The 26,199-nt window shown below is 36.4% G+C and overlaps 1 protein-coding gene across 1 annotated transcript; it reads left to right on the forward strand.

Annotated features, from left to right (window-relative positions):
• The first annotated feature begins 377 nt into the window (after positions 1–377).
• On the forward strand, positions 378–25,730 carry LOC129266400 (COUP transcription factor 2-like). Its single transcript, XM_064103316.1, has 7 exons — positions 378–467; positions 1,080–1,290; positions 3,824–4,364; positions 6,557–6,802; positions 9,263–9,521; positions 11,752–11,936; positions 19,139–25,730. Exons 3-7 carry the CDS (start codon positions 3,956–3,958, stop codon positions 19,381–19,383), a joined length of 1,344 nt encoding a protein of 447 aa, XP_063959386.1. The 5' UTR covers positions 378–467; positions 1,080–1,290; positions 3,824–3,955; the 3' UTR covers positions 19,384–25,730.
• The last annotated feature ends 469 nt before the right edge of the window (positions 25,731–26,199 follow it).

Here is a 26,199-nt window from a genome sequence, read left to right on the forward strand (position 1 = left end):
AGATATTGAATTTAGTCTTATTGGTGTATATCTAGTAGGCATATATAACATTTTTTTGTACATAAAGCTTTTCATATAGTATTCAATATGCTTGCATGTAGTAGATATATACTTGTACATATTTCAGTGTTATAAGATCGAGACACCCTGATTAAAGAGAACTATGTTCTCTGTGAAGGTTCTATTCATTCCCAGAGGAGCAATTGTCTGGACCTTCAGACCTTTAGTACACAAACTTGGCCACAGTAATTGTAGAACAAAGACCCCCTTTCAGTTTGTGCAGCCCCCTTTTCTATAGTTTCAACTTGTACTGGTAGAGCTTGGCTTGGGTTTTAGCTTTTTGAGAAAGCCAAGTCATTACATTTCGGAAAGCCAGCGAGTTAACATCATATTTTAGACACCTCAAGTATTAAGTTCGATCTTTCGATACCTTCGATTCAGTTTCAACAGTTCAAAGCCTCCAATTGGTAAGAATAGTTTTATACTTCACTATTATAGATATCTCTATATTAATTTCTTTAAAGCAGTAGCAATATAGTAAACTTATATGCATTTTTAGAACTCAGTTTAGGATATTTCTTATTGCAAAGTTGTAGCTTTATTTCGAGATCATCTTTATGATTAATAACTACATTACCTATATTTATCTTCACTTTAAATGTTTTGATTCGCAAATTGTTAAGTGAGTTTATTAATGTCTTCATTAATTTCTGTGTTGTTTTAATTAGTTTATGAGACATATTTGTTAGTAATACTTTCTTGAATATTTTGTTATTCATATTATAAGGAAATTCCATTTAGTTACATTAATTAGTCTGTACCTATGTAATTGATGAACTTATTATCTTAACTTATTAACTTATTTCTCCTTTTAATGCTAGTTACATAATCCAATTGTTTTGTGTAGTTTGTTTACTTTATTCATATTTGTTTCACTTATAGCTGTTAGAATAGTAATTTAGCATACCTTTTCTTGTATATAGTCATAGCATAAAGTCGCGTTATTTGTTTTCTTTCGTAATATCATTTGTGAATTTGAATACTAAATGTTCGTTCTATTTGTTCTCTTTTTCTCGCAGTATTCTATCTACATCTACTTTACTTCATGTTACACGAGAGTTTTGCAATTAAAATCGAATCGTCATCGGTAATTCTCTCTGTTCGGAATAAGTTTCTTTTGGAGTGCATTGTTCTTCGAACCACCTTCGATCTCGACCGAAACTCCTTACTTAGCATCTCGAGTTAAGTGAGGCAGCCACAACAAGTATTGGAAACAAAACGATACTCCTGGCAAGTATTCCCTGAAATGAACCCCTAAACAAGTACAGCGATGTTTATGTCACGGGTCCGTCCGTCGTCGTGGTTTTACCTTTATACACCATTTGGTTTAGTACGGCCCCACAATAAAGATGTATACTAATAACGCTTTTACGTTATTAGTATATATCTCTACGGGCCCCACCTTCCACACCTCGCGCAAATCATACTCTAAACACGTAGTGTTGGGGCAAAGAGGATATCTTTATAAAACATTTTAATTTTGTTTATCATCCCCGCAAATTTGACCCTAAACACGTAGCTTTCCTAGCGAAATAGATACCCTTTTTTCATTATTTTTGTGTTTTTGACACCCTTATCACGTTACGTACGTAACGTACGTGCCCTATCTTGAAAAAGACATCCTTTTTACGTGTTTTTTGGTCGCGCATGGTATCCACTCGTCAATGTAAGTGCCCCCCCCCCCCCCCCGGGGTGCAGTTATTGTCTTTGTTGTTATTATGCTGAACGTAAGCGATACGTCTGATCTGGCAAAGACTACGCATTGCAACAATGTGTAGTCTTTGCCAGATCAGACGTATCTCTTGCGTTCAGCATAACAGCAAAGACAATAAATGCAGCCTCCGCCTGGATATAGGCTACCTTAGAGAGTGCAAATGTGACCGAGCTACTATAAATTACTAATCACCAAACATGCAGGCAATGATTTCAAATATCATCCCGAGGTTTTTTTACCTGACTGCTAAGAAAGTACGAATGCCTGTGAGCAAGCAACCAGGGGACCAACGGCTTAAGGTCCTCTCCGAGGGACCTGGTAATGAGGATAAATGCCTTACCAAAGGGCACTTGGAAATCGAACCCGGGTCATCGGAATCCGAAACCCCCGCTCTATACCGACTGAGCTATCGCGCCTCATGGAGTAACATATACCACAATGGTTAGTTTCGGTCATATTCGTTCATTATTTTGGTTTACGTAGCAGACGATGCTAGCCTGCGAGTATATAGTATACTTACGCAGACCCTATTGCAAATCAAAATCAATTCCGGACTCAATATTTGCTTCCTAGCTCAAACTGTAGCTATATCATAAATATCAGTAGGCAAAGTTTTATAATACAAGAACAATACTTTCAACATTAAATGCGTTAATTAAGTATGTTTGGACTGTATTAATTGTTTCAAATGGAAAGGGTCTAGAAACAAAAACTATCATACGTTAGTCACGTGACGTTGTACACAGAAATATGCCATGTTCTGCCTGCTCGATCTCAAAGTTTGGGAGAAAAATAAGATGTAACCATTATACCAGTCATAAAGTACTATACATCAAACTGTAGGTAATCTATTTAACATTGAGATGACAATCAATCTTGACATTTTTTACCCTTAGGGATCCCTTTAGGGATATTTCAGTGGGAAAACAAAGGTGCCAACGTCTCGAAAATATAGGTGGTTTTAGACCGTTTACCATAGCAAGAGTTGTGAACATGGGAACATGGACACTTTCAAATGAACAGCGAGACGTGAATAGTGAATTAATTGTAATAATATTCACATCAAATTAATTGAATTGGACAAAATTTTCACACTATTATCAATCTGGTGTGAGATTATTAATAATTATAAAGATATACCCGGATTTTTGCAATATTACGCTCGTGAAAACGACTGTTCCCTGTGTTGAAGCTGTGTGTGGGGACTTTTGGACACTCATGCACGCGACTAACCATTATGCATCATTTTTGTCAGCATTAACCGATATTATTTTTGCTTCCTCTATGCCAGGATCACACAGTCAAGGGCGGAAATCTCTCCCCATAGGTAGGGAGGGGGGGGGGGCCAGGGGCTGGAAAATTTGACCAAAAAAAAGGTTATCAACCAAAAAGTAAGGTCATGCCAGGGGCCGCAGAACTGTTTTAAAAGTGGGGGGGGGGGGCTGACCATGCAAAAAATCACAATCATATGGTAATTTTTACGTTTTTGTACATGGTTTTGAATGTTTTATTTCGATTTTAAATGATTGATTTTGTTCCATCATAAAAGACAAAAAATACTAGGGGGACATTTCATATTGTGTCCTACTATTTTGGGTAGGGGGACGCGACCCCCTGTCCTCCCTGGGATTTCCGCCCATGTGCACAGTCCCGATGCAGACAGAGTAGAGGACCGAAACACAAGTTATTTTACAAAACAGAAACTTCTTCTCTCGTAATCTAAAAAAAAAACAGTCAGTATACCACGTCGGATGACATAAATTTTCTGTCCTTTAATTAATTCCAACAAAAAAATATGGCCTAGATCCCGGGGGGGGGGGCATTTACATTGACGAGTGGATACCATGCACGACCAAAAAACACGTAAAAGGGATGTCTTTGTCATTATTCAATGGAAGTGCCCCCCCCCCCCCCCCGTGGCCTAGATCTATATATATATATCATAGAGAGTATATATCTCTATGATATATATCTACTATAAAGTACATTCATTTGCGTCGCCTGACCTGAAATTATCGACATTTTTTATTTCACATTCCATATCCACAGCTGAGTGCAACATGCGGTCGATAACTTCAGGCGCAGGAGTGTCGTGTCAAAAAAAGAAAAGCAGCGATCGACGGAGGCTTCTCCTTTCCCCCAAAGAACTGTAATATAAAGGCAGGAGCAAGAGAAAGAAAGATGGAATGCTATGAAAGTGACCAAGTATCGATGTCGACCAGCCCTTCGACTATCGCTTCGTCCAGTCCATCGATATATTATGCCTCAGATCAGAGTCCCTCTCAGTCCCAGTGCTCGTCGGGCAGCTCCATCGGATCATTCAGCATTCCCGACGCAGGTGGAACAGGCGATCGCGACCGAGAACGTCCGTGCCTGGTGTGCGGTGACCGCGGCACTGGGTGTCACTATTCAGTATTTTCTTGCGAAGGTTGCAAAGGGTTTTTCAAGCGAACGGTCCAGAAACAGCTCTTGTATTCATGCAGGGGACCCAGTAACATGGAGGGCGCCTGTGAAATCAACAAAGCAAGTCGGAATAGCTGTCAGTTTTGTCGATTTCAGAAGTGTTTGACAGCTGGTATGAAAACAGATGGTGAGGATTCAGATTTCAGAAATAAAAATCTAGGGCTAGGCCTAGGCCCATTTATATTTTGGTTTCCAGTTTTGGGGTCCAATTTCCTTTGTTTACATTTGCTGCAAAAGGATTAACTTGGCGGCAAATAAAAATGTGATAAGCAGATTCCTCATGAAAAATTACCCCTTTTCACCGTCTACTTTAAAAATTCACCGTCTACTTTTGTTTTGATAAGGATTTTTGTTGTCAATCACACACAAAACAAATGGGCTTCTGACCTCAGTGAGACAAAATTTTGGGTGGAAAAAATCATGCTTTTGTTGGTGTTGTTTCTTTTGTCGTTTTGCAAAGCAAGTCTCCAATGTGGGAGATTGTCTCCCCTATTGGAGAGAGTCTCCCATATTGGCCGTGCGCCTCTACTGTCAGTACTACTATATACTAGTACGTAGTTAGTAGATAGGTGGTGGCCGTCTGTTTGGAGGAGTTTTTTTAACTTTTTCAATTTCTTTTTATTTCTCCTCATACACAGACGGCTCGCGATCGTGCACCCGCCATTAGGGGGTTAACAATGCAAAATCCCCTGACGGGGCTCATCAATTTTTGTCTTTATTTCATAAAAATATATAAAAGGAACTGGACCAAAATAAAAATTATTCCGTCTTGGCCTGAAATGCACCAAAACAGGAAAAAATAAACTCAGACAAAAGGAAAAAAAACAGTGACTTACTTTGCCTGTCACGCAACTCCCACTTCCCTGGTTTATCCAAACTTAAAACATGGCCAGTGAGTCCCTGTACAGATCGATTTAGAACTTTGATCTCTGTAGTCTGTATTTGGAATTTTGGATTTGGTGAGTGGAGCCATCAGAGTTCAGCGGAATAACCAACATAACAGAGACCAAAGTTTTTGGTCTAGTTCTAGACTAATCACATATTGGTTCACTTTTTTAATCTGATTTTTTGCTTTCAAACTTTGTCACCTGAACTGAGAAGTGAAGTTCACCCTAGGCAGAGAAAGTTCTCTAAATTATGCAATCAAAATAATTTGACATTTTTAGAACTCGCAAGATCACAATGTTCACTTTAAACTTCTGTTTCTCACTTTGTCTGTCAGATTATGGTATTTCATCAAATTTTACAGCAGTCTGTCTAGGCTAATACTTTAAATTGGTTGCATTTGCAATATCAAAGATGGAGAAATAATTCATATTGCTATTTGTTTGCTTTCTTGAGACCAAGAGCACTTTTAATTCTGGGGGAAAAATAATGAGAAATGAATCAAAGAACCTGTCCTTAAAATTTGAAATTTCAGTAACAAAATTTAAGAAATATGTCATGAATTCTGCAAAGTCAAAATGACCCATTAAGCGCAATATAGACCTACGTAAATGTTGCATATTTGATTTGTTTATTATAAAGATAAGCTTTGTGTACAATGGCATGCACACATCACTATTGTGTATGTGTTTATGAACAATAGACTTAAAGCGCTCTGTGTGTATTGTGAATAGAGTGTGACTTGAGTCGAACTTGGCAGTCTGCTGTGTGTGACTAGTGTTTGGAAGCGCCGTGGTGTAGCGGTTCTGACTCTCGCCTTGTAATCAGAGGGTCGTGTGTTCGAATCCCACCATGGCCTAGCGCCCTTTGGCAAGGCGTCAATCCACACTTTGCCGCTCTAGGTGCTAATTGGGTACCGGTAGGAAACAACCGTCATTGTGGTTGGTTTAGCAAGTTTTGCGCCTAACAGGCTGCTTGGAATGCTATGAATCCAGTGACCGGGTAATAATAATTGTGAAGCGCTTTGAACAGTCGTAGATTGATAAAGCGCTATATAAATGCCAATTATTATTATTATTATAGTCAAACTATAAAGCAGGCAAAGAGTTAATGGGTAAAGAGGATAACGAACTGATCCTTGAGAGCCTGTATTGAACATGGAGTTTGGTGGCCCCTGAATTACAATGGAGTCTCCAGACTTGAAACAGAGGAGAGGGTCGAGTGTTTAAATCCTTGCCATGGAGTCATAACCTTAAAAAAATGATCAACATGCACTACAGTCAACCCAGGTGAGGTAAATCAGCATCTGGCAAGTTCTTTGAAATGTTTGCGCACTATAATTTAGAGGTGGCTAAAAATATTATGATCTGCATCCTGCACTATGATATCTGAACTTAATATTATTGTTATTATTTTTATCATTATTTCCTTCAGCTGTTAGAGAAGACCGACTACCAGGAGGCAAGCCAAAGAACAAGAAACTCCGCAGTGATTCCACAACTTCCAATCACAGCAGAACAGTTCCTTCTCCTGCTGGGTCAGAGTTCATTCAATCACCAACGAACGAAAACACCCAGACCGTCTATGATGGCATGATTGGTAGTGACAACGAACCTTGGAGACTGACCTTAAAGGCATTATGTGATGCCAGTCCCCATCTGGTTCCAGATGCTTCCAGTGGTAAGTGATCATTATTTATGACTTAATTCCCCATTTAGTTCCAGATATGTCCAGTGGTAAGTGATCCTTATTTCTGACTTCCCCATTTAGTTCCAGACATGTCCAGTGGTAAGTGACCCTTATTTATGACTTACTTCCCCATTTAGTTCCAGATACGTCCAGTGGTAAGTGATCCTTATTTCTGACTTACTTCCCTATTTGGTTCCAGATATGTCCAGCAGTAAATGATCCTTATTTCTGACTTACTTCCCTATTTGGTTCCAGATATGTCCAGCAGTAAATGACCCTTATTTCTGACTTACTTCCCCATATGATTCCAGATGCTTTCAGTGGCAAGGCACCTTGTGAAAAGTCAGAGCTGCATATATTTTTTTTTGTCTGCAGGCATAACACAAGCAGCTTTTCATTACTTATCTTCATATTTCATCAGCTACAAAATAATGAGGATTGCAGAAAAGCTGCTATGAAGAGATGCATAGTGTTTATTCTGCTTTAATACGCAGCAGAGATTTTTAAACAAAACCTATTTCTGATTAACTTCCCCCTCTGTGTCGTGTTTCACAAAGAATCCTTACTAAAACAAAATGCGCAATCACTACTACAGATTTATAATAATAATGATATTAATAATAATATTTATATTAAAGAATAATAGTAATAATAATTATAATATGCAACATTTATATTACTAAATTATACAAATGTTTCTATAAGCGCTGCATACTATTACCCTGGCTTTGACATCAGCCAATCAAATAATTTCACTTGATTCACTTGTTTTAAATTCTTATTTCTTATTCTAACAAGTTTTTTGAAAGCAGACCCTTGGTCCAAGAAGCTTCCAGTATTTAACCCTATCCAGGCCGGGGGGGGGGGGGGGCTCAGAGGCCCCCCCTCAACGATTCGCGCAATATTTTCGCCGCGCGAATTTTTTTTTACCGCGCCGCTCACTGACTTTTTACTTTCAAGTCTTGCGGAACATTTGAGACCAGTTTTGCGTCACCCGGGTACGCGGTTTCGAAATTACGCAACATTATGTAAGTGCATGTCAGACCAAAAATTGCTCAAAAACGTGATTTTGTGTACAAAGTCAATGCAAATTGTGTTTTCAACCAAAGCTCATAAATGTATGATTATTTTTAGTTTTGCTGGTCCAAATGTATTTAATTTATGCTATTTATGATTTCAGAAGAGTCCCCAACAAATTTCATGGAAAAAACAATGAAAAACAAAAGGTCCAAAAAACAAAGAAATACATAAGAAATTGATCTGATATTGCAATTTTGTTCATGTACATTTGCTAAGAACACCACAAAGAGTTTCTAAACCAAAAATTAGAACATTTGGAGCTTTATTTAGGGAGTTAGAGGGAAAAGTATGATTTCGCATACTAATTACGCATAAATTAGCATAATCACTTAATAGCAATTTGCATGAAATAAATTACTATACAATTTTGTAGATTATGTCCCAGACAACCTGCGTGCCAATTTTCGGCGCAATCGCGCGGCCAACGGCTGAGATCTCAAGGGGGGGCCTGGGAGGCCCCCCCCCCCCCAGCCATATGAACTCCCAAAATACCCCGGCCTAGATAGGGTTAAGAGACCCACCTTGCAGACAAGCTTATTTCACTCACTGCGAGGCAACTAAATGTTACGGTACTCCTGAGTTATGATAGATTAAGGGCCTTTTCACACGTGAATCTTGAATCATCATTGTATTGATGATTCCAAGTAGTCTTTAGGATCATCGGACCTTTCACATGCTCACTCAAAAACTGATTTGAATTAGAATTCCCGAGCGAAGGCGGTATGTGTCCTTGGTGACTTGTCAATCAAAGCACTGCATCGATACGATGAGTGCATGACAATTGTATTATCTACGGAAGTGCTTGAAAGGAGACGTAAGCTCTTCCCCCAAAAATGTGTTTTGGAGGTCAAACCTTTCACTTGTAATATTCGTACTGTAATTTGAGTGAAACATAACTGGAATTCACCTGCGGAGTAGAATATGAATTCGTGATTGTGATTAGAAATTTGTCATTAGCCTTACTTTTCACTGGAATAATCATTCAAATTACGATTTTTTTACCATGTGAAAGGGTTGTCAAATCAAACTCAAATTATGATTGCTCATTGACTTACTAGTTTCCCCAATGATTGTGTTTGCAATATGTAGTCTTCTAATGATCCCATTCCTGACTTTGTCCAGTACTAAAGGCTTCTAATTTTGAAGACTGCAAGCCTATCTTGATCCACTTTCCGCAGGATCCATGTTTCTTCACTGTATAATGTAATAGGAAGAATGAGGGATTTGTAGATCCAGCATGTTTTTATGTATTGCACAGTTTGCTGTTTTTCAAATGTACATGGTGTTTATTCAATATCTTTTACATTGTCAGTCTCAGTCAATCTGCCTTTGAAATTTCTTTATATTTCATTTATTTTTTTTTCATTTCAGGACCCCCACCAGGCATGATGCCCCCAATGGACGGGATGCCAAACTTCATGCCCCCCTCCCCCAATGAGTTCTCACCTCCCCCGTACTCTGTCCGCGGTTTCACTATCCAAGACCTGATGCAGGGAGGGTTTCAAGAACTCTATATGATGGTCAAGTGGGCCAAGTCTATACCTATGTTCAAACAGCTATACCTAGAAGACCAGATGTCACTCCTGAAAGCCTCGTTCATGGATCTTAATGTCCTTCGATTAGCTTATAGGTAAGAGAGTGCCTTTATTGATTTCAATTGTTCCTCAGCAACTCATACATTGATCTTAGTAGCAAATCTAACATAATATTTAGATTGTTGGAAAGTCTGTTTTGTTTCTTTAATTTGTCTTTACTATTTTTGTACTAAGCTGCAAAAAAGGGCAGGCCTGCCAACTACTGCTTTTTTCCAGGGGCCCGTCTTACAAAGAATTACGATTGATCCAATCAATCGTAGCTGTATGGAATTCCATCAGTGTCATAATTTTTTCTACAGGAAATTTGCAAAACGTCCTTCGTAAACATAGGCGAACACATCAAATTGTCAAGAAAACAAAGAATTGATGAATATACTTCATAATCGTGAAAACACTTTTAACAAACATGTATTTTAGATGTGGATGTTGCTGGCTTTCCATAGTTGAGGTTGATCAAATCAATTGCATCACTTTGTAAGACGGGGCCCTGGTGTTACCCTGTTTTTAAGGTTTTTCATCAACCAGACAGGAGCGCTCCGTTTTTTCATTTATTTATGAAATATAGATCAGTCCGTGTATGTATTTTTGTGAGAGTAATATAGTGTTACAACACTTGTAATTTCTCAATGCTTTTATAAGAATGTATGTCTTGATAAAAAAAAAGTGAGGGAGACACACCCGACATCGAGCAGAAAAATTCATGCCGCGCTTTGAGGACTCCTTACATGTATATTCAATTTCAAATGTCTGCAGGCCTGATAAGGCTCAGATTATTCCAGAGAGCGTCTTGTAACCCATCTAACATCTTGAGATGTGTGATATGCATATAATATGATGTCCTCCTAAATCTATTTTACAAAAAAAGATTGCATCTTTTGGAATGCAAGGAATAGTTGTCTTCAAGCCTACATACCTTCTTTATGGTTCATTGATTGATTGATTTTGTCATTTATCAACGTCAACATTACATAACATTGTCAATTGGTGTTTATCATCCAGAGAACATGAGAGGATCATTACTTGCTGCAAGAGCTTGAAAATGGTGTCCAAAAATTTAAAGAAAAAGAAACAAACTACCGTAAATACATGTATTTACACATACATGTAGTATAATAATATGCAGCGCTTAGAAACATTCTAAGTGCTATATATTATGTTGCATATTAATTAATATCATTATTATTACTATACAAAGCTGAAGTATATTCTCACCTTGACGCAAAGAAATACCAGTGATTAAAAGCTTGCGAGAAGAAGTTGATTTCATTACAAGTTCAAGACTATACAATGAATCTTCAAGTTCAACACACGTGTGTATATTCATCACAAGTGCAATAAAATACCAGCTCTGAGACATACGTCTCCCTCTCTTTCGTAGCTATACTACAGTGTATCTTCTGATTAAAATTCACTTTCCTTCCACTATTTATAACCTAATGTTACTCAAAAATATATACTGTAAAGGAACATTTAGAGAATTCTCTACCCTATGTTTCTCCTTGTCCGAAATTACATAAACTACTCTAGCCAATCAAGGCTCAGGACTGACTTACATGTATATCATAAGTTATATTATTCCTTATCTTGGGATGGATATAAAGGGATACATAGAGAAACTACTTGGAACCAATCATCTCACAGGACCACCTTACATAAGCGTCGGGAGGTGCATTTAAAGAAATACATACAAAAACTTCTTTGGACCAATCACATCATGGGAGTTCCTTATAAAGTTGTTCCTTGTCGAGAGACACTCTTTTTGACCAATCACTGTTTAGTACTTTCTTACATAAACTTTGTTTTTCCAGATGGCGTAATGAATGTTAATCCCTCCCTTGACATTTGTATCAAGAACAAAGACTCCTGTAGAAAAGATTTTAGCCTATTTTGAGCCATGGCCTTAAGACTTGAAGCCATATGAACGTAAATCCTGGCATGTGAAATGGGTTGCTGTATATAATATTATGACTTTCACATGCCTACTTTAATCTCAGGTACACACCTATAATTTAGAAAGAATATAATTTAACTGTAGGCCTAAGGACTACTTCATCACAATTGTTATTGTTACTGTTAGTATTATTATTATTATCATCATTATTATTATTATTATCATTATTATTACTATTAATATTATTGTTATTGTTATTATTATTATTATTACTATTATAATTGTTATTATTATAATCGTCATAATCATCGTCATTATTATGATTATTAAAAAAAACATAATTATAATTATTTCTTTCTTTCTTTGATTTTTAGATCATTAGACTGTCTACCTATGCTACAATTCACAACAAAATGTAAGCTGACAATATCAGAATGTAAGGAGATAGGCTGGGGAGAACTCACACAAGCAACTGTAGAGTTTTGCGCCACACTCAGGGATTTAAGTCTTGATGTCACTGAATTTTGTATCCTGAATGGGCTAGTGGTGTGTTTTCCAGGTAGGTACAACCTCTCTTTTGAGAGGCACAATTAAACTTTGTAATGTATTTGTATTATCATTATAATTATCATTATTATTATTATCATTACCGTATTATTATCATCATTATTATTATTAATAATGAAATGACGTTAAAACACAAGTGTGCCCCCCCCCCTTTTGAAAGTGAGGACCTTGTTTTTTTGTTTTTTTACTTGTCCCCCCCCCCCCCCCCCCCCCTTTGGAAAATCCTGGATCTGCCCCTGTGTACAACTGGTGCAGGGAAAATTCAACCTTATCCAAATTCACAACTCAATTTACATGTGTGTCCGTCCCACCACCCCATTACTCAGAATACCTGTAATATGCTTTTCACACTGCACATATTTTCCCGGGGTTAAGCTTTATAGACCACTTCGTTTTCACACTACGTTTTAGCAAAGTGGGCTAGCACGGTAAATACATGTAGTAGAGCATGATCGGTTAAGGGTTAGCATTGGGGTGAATTTTTTTTTTTTTTTTTTCTATCAAAATTGCTTTTAAAATAATCTTTGATATCTCAGGTTTCAAAGAACTTAGTTTCATGAAGATTGATGATTCCGAAAGTGTACTGGAATAGTCCATTTTATTCATGGGGGTGCTGTTACCTCTCATCACGGACGGACATTTTTACTTAAATTAGTTTTATGGTTTTTAAAGTTACTCTTATTTGGTTTGGATGTTCTTGCACTCTGAACAGTAATCTATTATCAAAAATAAATTAGTAGAAAAAAAATATTGGGAAGTAATTTTTTTTGGTAGGTCTTAACATTTCCATTTTGAAATTTCCGTCCGTGATAAAAAAAAAGATGAAAAGTTTTTTTATTCTTTATCGGAATAGAAATAAAAAATAAAAAGGTGTAGAGGTATCTCACTAAACACTGTACATCATTTTATTTGAACATAGCTGAAATCCATACATTTTATCCATATCATAAACTCAATAAAAAATGATCACGGACGGACATTAATTTCATCACGGACGGACAAAAGTAAATTTACTCAAATTCAATTCACTCTAGTTTTATTGTTTTCAAAGTTACTCTAATTTGGTTTGGATTTTCTTGTACTCTGAACATTAATCTATCATCAAACGTAAATTAGAAGAAAAAAATATGGGAAGTAAATTTTTCTGGTAGATGTTAACATTTCCATTTTGAAATTTCCGTCTGTGATGAAATTAATGTCCGTCCGTGATCATTTTTTATTGAGTTCATGAATGGATAATATGTATGGATTCAGTTTTTTATTCTTTATTAGAATAGAAACAAAAATAAAAGTGTATAGAAGTATGTCACTAGACACTGTTCATCATTTTATTTGAACATAGCTAAAATCCATACATTAAATCAATCAAAAATGATCACGGACGGACATTAATTTCATCATTAACGGACAAGTGAGCAATATAAGCTAATACTGTGGAAAGATCCATACAGGAAAATGAGAAATTTTGCTGAGCAGATTACAAATTTAATTTTAGTTTCAATTTGCAGTGAAAAATGGCATTGAGAATTATTCAGGACTCAAATGGATGGAAACCTAAAACTCTTTACAATTTTTTGTGATATCTTTGTTTGGCTGTTATTGGGGCCAAATTGTTGTAAGGAAAAATTGTTAAACACAATTGGAAAGCAGAATTGCAGATACTTTGGAAAGCTACATGTATGCCAAAAAAGCAGGAAATAAAGTATGGCAAGAACAAGTCCAAAACTGTAGATTTCATCAATACAAGGTTGCAGAAAGTGATGTAAAAGAAAGTAGAATGCATAATCTGATAAGCAGAAAAATCATTTTTTTTCCTTGTATAAACCTATGGATTCACAATGCTTAATTAACAGAACATGACACCACAGTCTTTAGGCTTGTGAAAAGTACAAGAATACCTTTTTTCAGAGTCCATTTTGGAGCTAATTTTATTAAAGCAAATTGCTTATCTGGTAAATTGAAAATGCATACTATTTATAAAGCTTGTACTACATTGTTTAGGAAGTTTAATAAGCTTTTGATTGATATATGATTTATCAATTTCAATTTTGGATTCTGTCAGGGCCTAAATAAATGAGGGCTGTTGATGTTATGGGATGTTTCCCCTTTCATATGGGCAAAAGATGAATTAGAAGAAAGCCTCTGACAAGTGTTGTGGTCATACTTGATCCACCAAACAAGCATAAGGATCAGCAACCTGTGAATCTTGGACCTAAAAAACATCTTTGCTCTTGGAAAATTAATTCCTAAAAATGTATTAACATGTATCATCATGATATATATCATAAGATATTTGTATCAAGATTCAACATGATCATTGATCAACTAGATGTTGATTTGGTACCTACCGGTATTATATCATTCGAAAAGAAGACAATGTGCATTAGGACATTCTTTAAATTTGATTTTGACAAGAAATGTGTTTAAAGCAATCATTTCTGCAGATTATACTGTGTGTCTAGCATAGAAATCAAGTTGCTACAACTTATCAAGTTGTAGCAACTTGATTGTGCAACTAATACTGTTTAATCATATTTAAAAATGTACAAATCATCAATACAATATCAGTTGTTCCCCAAAAAAGTAATAAGAACTTCTTACAAGGTACTTTCAATGTATTTTAATTGTGTCCGTCCGTGATGTCCGTCCGAGATGTCCGTCCGTGATGGAAAATGTTTGCAATTCTCTCAGAAGTTTGATATTGGTTAAGAATTCAATATGCTGAACATAGAAGCTATTAACATACATGTACCTGAGTATTAGTTGCATTAAAAAATATTGGTCAATGTTAAGCTATTTAGATAGAAACAATAAAAATGTACAAAAATTCTGAAAACCACATTTCTATCATGTCCGTCCGTGATATGGCACATTTAGTGGATACCTATGTTTGTAGGTAACCATGGCAACAATCTTTTTTCATCATTCAGTAGACTTTGTCCTACCCTTCACTATAAAACACAAAGGAACCTTGTTCATCTTATTCCTAATTTGTTACAAGCCTTCAAAATTTCCTAAATCTATCAAATGTCCGTCCGTGATGAACCGATCACGCTCAGTACCGTACTATCTGGCCCTGCAAAAAAGCAGTGTTAGCCGGCTTATTGCGGTGCTAAGAGATGCAGTGTGAAAGACAACCAGGCTGAGCATTAGCCAAACATAGAAGTAAAAATTGCACGTTAATCACGCTCTATATGGCAAAATCTTCAATATTCATGAGCTGTGCGATAGTCCGGGGTTAAGAAAGACAGTGTGAAACCAAAAAAAAAATAGTATGGGGTTTAAGGATAGTCCGGGGTTCAGGATAGTATGGGGTTAAGGAAATGCAGTGTGAAAAGCATACTAGTGTGCCAAAATTATTTTTCATATTTTTATTCCATTTGAAAAGTAGATCATGAACGTCTTGTTGTTGGTTCTGGGGTGGAGGGTCTCTTATTTTTCTTTAGTATTTTCCTTTCCCTCTCCTTTTTTACTATCTATTTTTCCCCTTTCTCTCTTATTTTCTCTCTATCAATTCCTTTCTCACTCTCTCTTTATTTTCTGTAGCGTCATGGTTCCCCCTCTCTTATTTTCTATCTATTTCTTCTTTTCTCTCTATTATTTTCTTTCTTCACTCCTGTATGGTTTCTCCATTTGCAATCCTCGTTTAGTCCTTTCACCAATGTACATGAATTTTCCATCTCACCCACCCCGCCCCCCTCTCTCTCTCTGTTTCTTACACAATTTCTTGTATTATTATGGCTTCCCTAATCATCTGTTCTATATCAAAATCCCTGCATCTTGTGCTATCGGCCTTCTGCTTTTTCTTTGTATCGCTTTATATGGCTTTTTACCCATGCATACATCTGCCCCCCTGTATTTGTCTTGATTGCATAGCAGACCCATGCATACATCTGCCCCCCTGTATTTGTCTTGATTGCATAGCAGTGTGAAAGACAACCAGGCTGAGCATTAGCCAAACATAGAAGTAAAAATTGCACGTTAATCACGCTCTATATGGCAAAATCTTCAATATTCATGAGCTGTGCGATAGTCCAGGGTTAAGGTGTTAATCTCGGCTAAGCAAATAGTATGGGGTTAAGAAAGACAGTGTGAAACCAAAAAAAAAATAGTATGGGGTTTAACCCTCAATCTCCCGGGGTATTTTGATTCTTGTCAATCCCGGGGGGGGGGGCCATTATGGCCCCCCCCCCTTAAGATCTCGGCCGCCGATTGCGCGAGCGACGCAAAAATTTGTACACTGGTAGTGTGCGATATAATCTACAAGGCTGTATGGTAAAATTTTCCAAAATAATGAGATTTTATTTTATATGAATTAATTATGCTAATTTATGCATAAATCATACTTTTTGCTATAATTCACTAAATAAAGCTCCTAGAATGCTAATTTTTGGTAAAAAAATTCTTTGTAGCAATCTTAACAATCACAATTAAAAAAACTTCGGTTTGGAAATCAATTTCTTATGTATTTTATTGTTTTATGAATTTCTTATGTATTTCTTTGTTTTTTTACTTTTTGTTTTTTATTGTTTTTTCAATGGAAATCATTCCAGACTTAGTTCTGATCATAAACAAGGCAAAATTAATTCAGTTTATTCAGTAAAAGTAGAAATAATGATACATTTATGAATTTTGGCTAAATACACAATTTGCATTGGATTTGTACATGAAATCACGTTTATGAGCAATTTTGGGTCTGACATGCACTTACATAATGTTGCGTAATGTCGTAACCGTGTACCCGGGCGTCACAAATTTGGTCTCAAAATTTGCGCGAGACTTTAAAGTAAAAAGTCAGTGAGCGGCGAGGTCAAAAAAATTTGCGCAGCAGATATATCGCGAAAATTGTCAAGGGGGGGGGCCATTATGGCCCCCCCCGGGAGAATTAGGGTTAAGGATAGTCCGGGGTTCAGGATAGTATTGGGTTAAGGAAATGCAGTGTGAAAAGCATACTAGTGTGCCAAAATTATTTTTCATATTTTTATTCCATTTGAAAAGTAGATCATGAACGTCTTGTTGTTGGTTCTGGGGTGGAGGGTCTCTTATTTTTCTTTAGTATTTTCCTTTCCCTCTCCTTTTTTTTTCTATCTATTTTTCCCCTTTCTCTCTTATTTTCTCTCTATCAATTCCTTTCTCACTCTCTCTTTATTTTCTGTAGCGTCATGGTTCCCCCTCTCTTATTTTCTATCTATTTCTTCTTTTCTCTCTATTAATTTCTTTCTTCACTCCTGTATGGTTTCTCCATTTGCAATCCTCGTTTAGTCCTTTCACCAATGTACATGAATTTTCCATCTCACCCACCCCGCCCCCCTCTCTCTCTCTCTGTTTCTTACACAATTTCTTGTATTATTATGGCTTCCCTAATCGTCTGTTCTATTCCAAAATCCCTCCATCTTGTGCTATCGGCCTTCTGCTTTTTCTTTGTATCGCTTTATATGGCTTTTTACCCATGCATACATCTGCCCCCCTGTATTTGTCTTGATTGCATAGCAGACTATATAGCCTATAGGTGCCACTTTACTGATGGCGGCTGGCGTGCCAACATTGAAATCTTAACCAAGGTTTAGTTTTTGAAATGTCATCAGAATGTATATGAAACTTGGACTGTCATGAGGGTATTATCACTTACCATCAGACATAAACTGCAAGTCACATGATCAAGGTCAAAGGTCATTCAGGGTCAACAAACTGACCAGGGGACCGTTTCATCAACATTTTCGTCTGACAAGTTGTCAGATCTGACATTTTTCCTTGATTCTGATTGGCTGAGAGGCACTGTTACTATAGTAACTGTCGGATAAAATGGGACTTGTCGGATAAAACGTCCGACAAGTCCTTTCATGAAACGCTCTCCGGGTATCATCAAAAACTTATCGACCGTTTAGGATTTTGAAATTTTAAGATAATTTTGCAAGTATAAGTTCCTATTCCATAAAACTATCATGTAATGTTTATTATGTATAGGCAAATGAACAAATGTGATTGTGGGTCACTGAGCAAAGGTCAAAGGTAATGTCAAGCCAGCGAACAAGGGATTTTAGTTTCAAATAAATGTTTGTTTTTTCCTCACTTTTTGAAATATTATTCACCTTTAATTTGTTTTGAAAATCAGCACTGCTGCTTTTATTGGATTGTATTAAATACTGCAGGCGAGACTGCCAAAGGCATTCTTCTTGTCTCTCTCTCTCTCTTTTACGCTCTCTTGATTCATTTCTTGCTCTTTGTTGTTTCTTGTTTAATATGGCCTCCTCATTAATATCACTGTATACATTCTTCTTTGATAATGAATGCTTTTTCTCTATTTCTATTTCTGAATCATTACAAAATATATGAATCTTTACAAAGAATAGTGCAGGTCTGAGCATACATGTAGTACCTTTCGCAAGCTCATCTAAAAATGATTAGGTTTGGTGAAATTATTAATGATAATAAATGTGATTTGTAATGCGCCAAATCCACTCTGCAGAGTGCCCAATGCGCAGTGAAAGAAAGAAAGAAAGAGAGAGAAAAGTAAAAATACAATGATAAATTAAGGAACAATTAAGAAGCATCGTAACATTTATTGAGATTGTCATAGGAAAAACCCAGCAAAATTAAGGTAAGATTCATTAAAAGGACATCGAACCAGCACCCCACCGGCTCCACCTAAAGTCCTCATAACACACAGCTGATGAGAGATGATACACAGTGTTTGTCTGTTCCCCCTTTAGATGGATAGGGTGGGTAGATGTATTAATTGGCTTTAGATTTGAAGGATATACCTTTATTTCCCAAAGTAGTTGCCAAGTCATGACGAGGGCAATATGGGTCAACTGAAGGTACTAAATATATTTGTGATATCTCCTGAAAATTAACACCAGTGAATATACCAGTCGAAACGCCCTCAGCTGGCCGTGATCCAAAGGTGTGTTTAATAAAGTCTTAATGCTTTCAAGATTTGTATAATTTGTAATTCAATTCAATAATAATTCAGTTGTTATTTTAGATGCTCCTGAGCCCTGTTGCCATGGTAATAATGCTAATCAGCCAATCAGAATAAAGGATTTCAGGGCAGTTACCATTGGATAGTTTACTATGATAGTAACTTTTATGCAACAGGGCCCTGGTAATGTCAATGTCAACAACGTAACAAAATTTAGAAGACTTATCTTGATTATTTATATGACATTATCAATAACGAAATTATTGTTCTAGATGCTCCTGGTCTTGTTGATGTCGACAGCGTAACAGCGCTCCAGAAGACCTACCTGGACTGTCTGCAAAAGTACATTGCCACTGCCTTCCCGAACCAGCCCAAGCGATACGGTAAGATCCTGATGAGACTGCCGACCCTGCGGAAGGTTAGTGCGAAGGCAATGGAACAGTTTATGGGTCTGAAGCTTGCCGGGAAGATCCAGGTCCCGGGTCTAGTGGAAGAGATGATGAACTGTACCATCTAATTGGTCTACATTCGCTTGGTCTATTTTCCGTTTGGTCTCATCCTACATGTACATGATCTACATGTGATTCATCTACATGTATATTCCGTTCGGTCTAATCTAGGCTGAAAAATCTACTGTGTCAGATGCGTTTTTTAAACATTTTCTTATTTTTCTCAGTCCTCCTCCTATACAGATGGAAGACTCCCATAATTGCGGTTCGCGCAATGCTCAACTACAGCATCTTTGGGGAAAATGGTGCGCCCTCTCACCCTCTGTGATTTCTCCTTAAATCCCACTTCTAATGGGAGAAAAAAAGTGCTGGAATGAAAATTACCTTTTTATGAAGACAATCAGCTTACCAGTTTCTCACAATATGCAATGTCAGTTCCAAAATTTCGATTCCAAGCAGACAGGGTCAAGTTAGTAATGCAACTATAACATACCAACGCACCTGCCGATCACGCTCATGTTACCATCATTGCATGATTTCTACTACCACCACTGCAATGTGTATGGGAAACTATGGTCTGTAATAATGAATAAATAATATGTCCATTTATATAGCGCAGTTACTATGTGCATACACTCAACTGCGCTCTGATACTTGGTATCATATTATTACCCAGGCTGTATTTACGTGTAAGCCGCCATATTAATAGGCGCTAAAACCGTTCAAGGAATAAATCCTACCGGGTCCCATTCACCTCACCTGGGTCGAGTGCAGCACAATGTGGGTAATTTCTTGCCGAAAGGAAATTACACCATGGTTGGGATGGAGGGAGGGGATGCTGTAAAACCAGATGAAACCTCAGCGGAGCATATCCTGATCGAAATGGGTCTAATCCTACATCATCAGTCCGTTTGGTCCCAGCTTACATGGTTCAATCCTAATAATAATAAAAATATGTCCATTTATATAAAGCGCAGTTATACTCAACTTTGCATTGATATTTGGTATCACATTACTACCCTGGCCATAGCTGAGCCGCCATATGGGCGCTAAAGCGTTAAGGAAGAAATCTTACCAGGTACCCATTCACCTCACCTGGGTCAAGTGCAGGACAATGTGGGGAAATTTCTTGTTGAAGGAAGGAAAATACGCCATGGCTGGGATTCGAACCCACGTCCCTCTGAATTAAAGACGATAGTCGTAGACAGACCACGATACCTCCTTCATCAGTTCATTGCTTCTCATCTCTCATGGTATAATCCCTATTCATCTACAACCAATTCTTTACATTGTTCTATCCATTTGTTCTTATTTCCATTTAGCACACTTACTATTTTTTCTCATTCTCAGTTTCGGCTAAATACCTGTCTGATCTAATATCCACCTAGTCTAACACCATTTGCAGGTGCTTTGGCTCAGTGGATCAGTCTCTAGACCTTGAACCACAAGGTCCGGGGTTCAAATCCCACCACAGCACTTGCGTCCTTTAGCAAGGTGTTTATCTACATTTGCCACTCTCCACCCAGGTGTAGTAAAATGGGTACCCGGAAGGGAGGAATTCCTTAAATGCTTGATGCGCCCAATAGGGTAGCCAAGCTAAGACTGGGGTAAGAGTATGCAGCGCTTAGAAACATTGTAATAAGCGCTATACTGTATAAATGTTGCAAGTCCGTATTGTTAGATGAACTGTTTATGAACCACATTCTTATTCAACATAGTGCAAATAGTAGAAAGAGGGGATAATAGACTCTTGGCATTAAAGACTAAAATGAGGATTAGACTGAAAGTGGGTATGGGACCAAGAGTAGTTATTTTCCTGACTTTAGATTCCTTTTAACTGCCACTTTATTTTCAGCATTTGTGTTCATCTTCATACCTTTTCTTTAAGAAAAATCACAAAAACTGTCCATTTAAAATTTTTAATGCTGCCATATACTGTAACAGGCAAAAGCTGGAAATATTCTCAGAATCCAACTCGTGCGTTCTTGCCAATTTGAAGGTGAACTCAAAAACACAGATTCTATACTTAGACTTTAATAGCCGAGCATTGTAATAAAACAAACTAGTTAGCGATTTTCACAGACAACCGGTACTTTGTGCTGAGTCAACCTGAGGCAACAATTTTAGTAGCTTATAACAAACTTTGCCAAAGGTCTGAATTGATCTCCTGTTATTCCTTAAAATTGATGAGAATGATCAAGTGTTGGCCCTTTTCCGGGCAGTTGGTGTGTGTGGGGGGGAGGGGGGGTTTACTGCCACTACCGGGGAGTGGATAGCATGCGCAAGAAGAAAACATGGAAAATGTTATGTTCGCGCAGGTAGGCACGGAATGTGAGGAGAATGTTAAGAACGCCCCAAATGGCCCGAATTCACAAAGTTGGTTTTGAGTAAAAATAGGCTGTGCAAATCAAGGACATCTGCGCAAAATCTGCTTTAGGGGTGTCCTAGTGGCCTGCCCTTGAATCCTTGTTTAGAGTATTTGTTTCAGGATACTGCCCACTCTTCAAACCTCCTACACTGCATAAACACTGGTGTTAATTTTACACCTGCCTGGTATCTAATCTATATTGGAAAACACCAGAGAGGCATTGACACAACATCAGATTGGTGTTAGGCTTACACCAATTAGTGTTAAACTAATTCTAAAGTGGTGTTGTTTCAACACTTCTTTGGTGTTTTCTGATATAGATACCAGGCTGGTGTTAAATTAACACCGGTGCTTTTGCAGTGTAGGGCCCTTTTACACGTTTTAATTGTCATAATCATTTTCATCAAGTTTGTTGAAACAAATACGTAAAAAATATACTAAAAGTTACACCGCTGAGCTCATTATTGTAATCGTCTTTTTCTCAATTAAATATTGTGACAATGATTATACAGGGTTGTATATTTTTTTATCATGAAATGATATGGAATTGCTTTTTCCCGGTCTACATGTTATTTGACTTAATTGCGGTTTTGATAATATTTTGAGTGTGTGTGTAGTTCTCTTGTACGTACATGTATGTCAGAATTGATGTATATTGAATTGATTTGCTCTATGGTAATGATGTGTAAATGGCATTTCAAAAGAAGTTTTTTACATATACAGTATCCAACTTGTATTTTCAGATGTACTTCTATATCTGCGATGATTTGAATATTTGTGATAAGATACATGTATTTTTTTGCGCAAAAATTTATACAGTAATTCTATTAAGAACTCTAATGAAGCTTGTAATTTCTTTTTTATTTGAACACTGGATTTTTGAATCTTTTTTTGCTTGGAGAAAATATTCCATTTTAGTTATGAGGAACATTTTTTTTATGATTTTAAACAAAGTTGCACTGTAGTTAGTTGTATATTTCTGTTTGATCTAAAAATTAAATATGTTTTCTTTTGTTTAAACCATTACTGTTCAAAATCTATGGGAATCAAGTAATTTGCTGAAATGGATTGAAATAATTATTGAAGATTGAGTATCAAGGCCCCGCTGCTTTGCCATGCAATGGTAAATGCATGGAATCCTTGATTTTGATTGGCTGTTCTTCAGCGTTACCATGGTAGTTACCATTGAATGGCAAAGTTACAATAATTGTAACTTTTATGCAGTGGGTCCCTGAAGCAAAACCACTTTACTTTGTATAATGAGCATGACCGTCCAATGCTTCATAAGCGTAGCATCACAGTGATTTTATTTCCATGATTTTTTATTTAAGAAATAATTCAAATCGGCAAGTCTATTGTTACATTATGTATGTGTGTGAATGAGACTGAAGTGGGAATCCCACTAGAGTCTATTACACTGTTATTAAGCACTTATCTCACCATGTAAAGCAACATATGAATACAAATATAGCATATTTTGGAATTGCCAACTTTTCTGACAACGTGTTACATAGTCTTATATAGATATTTGTTTGCGATATCAAACTCTATTTGCAAACTGCTTCAAAACGGAAATAAATATATACAGTGTGTCCCACAAAAAAGGAAACAAATTTTCAGAGAAAGATTTCACAAAATATGTTTTTACTATAAATTTGATACTCATGGCAAGAGTGGAATCTCATCTCTAATTTGAAACCAAGAGCTTAGCAAATTGTTCTCGCATGGCAGATTACAACTATAAATATAGAGACATATCAGACACATTTTGAGCAGAAACTCACATGTGAATCTAAATCCACTCTCATTTTAAGGATCAGTGAGGGAAACTTAACAAAGAATACAAAAAAAAACGCGAATGAGCCAAGCACGGTCATCGTATCACGAACCAATCTTGTCCAATTTTCTGCGCAACCTGATATTGACATTAAAATTTCAAACCCGTCTTTCTCATTAATGCATGAAATGTTTGTCTCATATTTGGTATCAAATTAAGAGGAATAATTTAATCATATGATTATGTAAATAAAATATAATTTATTTGCATTTGAAGAAAAAAGACATGGGAGTCCGGGTTTCCTTTTTCTGGGATGCACTGTATATTATGTTCAAAAATTTTCAATGCACTATTTGTATAATTTATGGGTCGATTTATACATTAGCCATGTGGTGATTTGTTTGCTTTCAGTGGCAAAAGTGATATTTTGTCATGTTGTCACATGTGTATACTGTATTGTAAGCTTGCAACACTGTCAACTATTTTGTGATGTACATGCACTTGATTATGTTTACAGCATAAAATTTAGGCCATTTATCACAGTACTTCATTAAAATCTATAAAATTTTGAACGAAAAATAGAGATGCTACTTTCACAAAGGAACAACAAAAGCAAAACAAGGTTGAAATGTAATTCTTAGAGATTATTGAGGTACCTGTATTATATCATAATCTGTGGACAGATTTGGTACATTATATCTAGAGGTCCATGTTTCAACGTAATTCTTGATATCATTATCATTGTTAATATTTTATTCTTCTTGTTATCGTAACAATAATAACAAAACAACGCAGTTTAACTTTAAATTTTTGTTATTATTATTATCATTATTGCAAATTTTTTATCATTATTGTTATGATAACATAATAGCAAGGCAGTTTACATTGTTATTATTATTATTGTTATTAATATTACTATTATTATGATTGTTATTATTCTCATTATTATTGTTGGAATTATCATTATTATTATCATTCTTATTATTATTATTTTTATTATTATTTTTTTTATTAATATTATTACTATTATTATTATTATTATCGTTACTATTATTATATTCTTACATTGTTATGAATAATGATGATAAAAATGAATTTGTATAGTGCTTCTATGAAACAATTTATTAATTTCCATGACAGAACAGATACCTCTTAAATTAAGATCTGAATATATTATCATTATCATTTTTATTTCATATTCTTGTTATAATGATCAAGCGACGTATATATTCTCTTTGTTTCTATGTGTATTCATACAAGCAAATCAATGTAGTATTTCACATGTTTAAACACTGAAATTATGTGATCTCAAATGAGTTGGAGTGGGTTCTCCAATATAATTCATTTACAACTTACGATTACTCAAATATTTTGCATTGGAGTGGTACCAGTTGGATGTTTCATGAAGCTATTTGTAAAATACGACTGAATCTACGCAAGACTGGTGATCCTTTCATGGACTGAATGACTTATTGCTATGTAGCTGACTTGGCACATAAAAACATGTTCCAGTTGTGCGTAAGTCATTTGTAACTTTACAAACAGCAACGGATCAATCTGACCATTACCCTGCCTGAATAAGAGCTGTGAAGAAATTTGATGCAAAATAAAATTGTTATCAATCTTGAATTCCTATCCCTAATGTCTAAACTACACAATTCGACTTTGATTCAAATCTCACATCTGCTTGTGATACGAGGCCCAGTGCCCCATCTTACAAAGAGTTGTGATTGATCCGATCCGATCGACCACAACTATGGACGGCCAGCAACGTCAACTTCTAAAGTGCAAATTTGTTCAAAATATTTCCTAGATATGATGTATATTCATACATTCATCATTCTCTTGAAGATTCAGTGTGATTCTCTTTGTTTAGCTAAGGAGATTGAGCAAATTTCTTTTAGAATGAATTATGGTATGGATTGATTTCCATACGGTTGAGATTGATTGGATCAATGGTAACTCTTTGTAAGTCAGGGCCCAGATTACTCTGGATAGTTAATCGTGGCAAGCCCCTCCCATCCAATGAATGCTTAGAATGTACTGTCACCACCACTTAGTAAATTCTTGATCAAATACTTATAACCATGTTTCCTGTGATCATCATCAAATATTTTGAAATAAAAAACAAGTGCAATTTAAATTCATATAAGAAGAGCTGTCTTTATGTTGTGTAAATGTGACATTGTATTATGTGGAAGAGGTTCTATTCCTGGTAAATAAATGCTTTTGACGGAATATTCTGTGATATTCTGTGGGAAACGATAAAAGTCATGACTTCCGTCTTCATTTCTTATGGATACAATGGTGTAGATAAAGAGATAAAGAAAGAGAGAAGAAGGGGGAGAAGAAGGCAAAGAAGAAGAAGAAGAAAAAAAAAGAAGAGGAAGGAGAAGAAGAAGGAGAATGAGAAGAAGAAAAAGAAGAAGAGGAAGAACTAGAAGAAGGATCGAGGAAGAGGAGAAGAAGGAATAGAAGAGGGGGAGGAGAAGCTGAAGAACGGATGAAAGGGGGAGAAAGAAGAACAAAAGAAAAAGGGGCAAAAGGAAAGAGGAACTGGGACGGGGGGGGGGGCAGTCAAATGTATTGCTGTACACATGCGTGACCAAATTATTTCCAAACACCCCCTAAATGAGTTTTTTCTCTGTGTGCAAAATAACCCCCTACACAAGTTTTTGCGGGCTTTATTTACACATTTTGGCCCCTAAACAAGTTGTCGCCAGAATATGACTCCGGGGA

This window comes from Lytechinus pictus, chromosome 8, assembly GCF_037042905.1.
Source record: "Lytechinus pictus isolate F3 Inbred chromosome 8, Lp3.0, whole genome shotgun sequence".
NCBI classification, from domain to species: domain Eukaryota; kingdom Metazoa; phylum Echinodermata; class Echinoidea; order Temnopleuroida; family Toxopneustidae; genus Lytechinus; species Lytechinus pictus.

Excerpts from the sequence above, each read along its gene's own strand:
- LOC129266400 (XM_064103316.1), top strand. The coding sequence starts at position 3,956 with ATGGAATGCTATGAAAGTGACCAAGTATCGATGTCGACCAGCCCTTCG. Across the intron at positions 4,365-6,556 it reads AGCTGGTATGAAAACAGATG|CTGTTAGAGAAGACCGACTA; the intron begins GTGAGGATTCAG and ends TATTTCCTTCAG. Across the intron at positions 6,803-9,262 it reads GGTTCCAGATGCTTCCAGTG|GACCCCCACCAGGCATGATG; the intron begins GTAAGTGATCAT and ends TTTTCATTTCAG.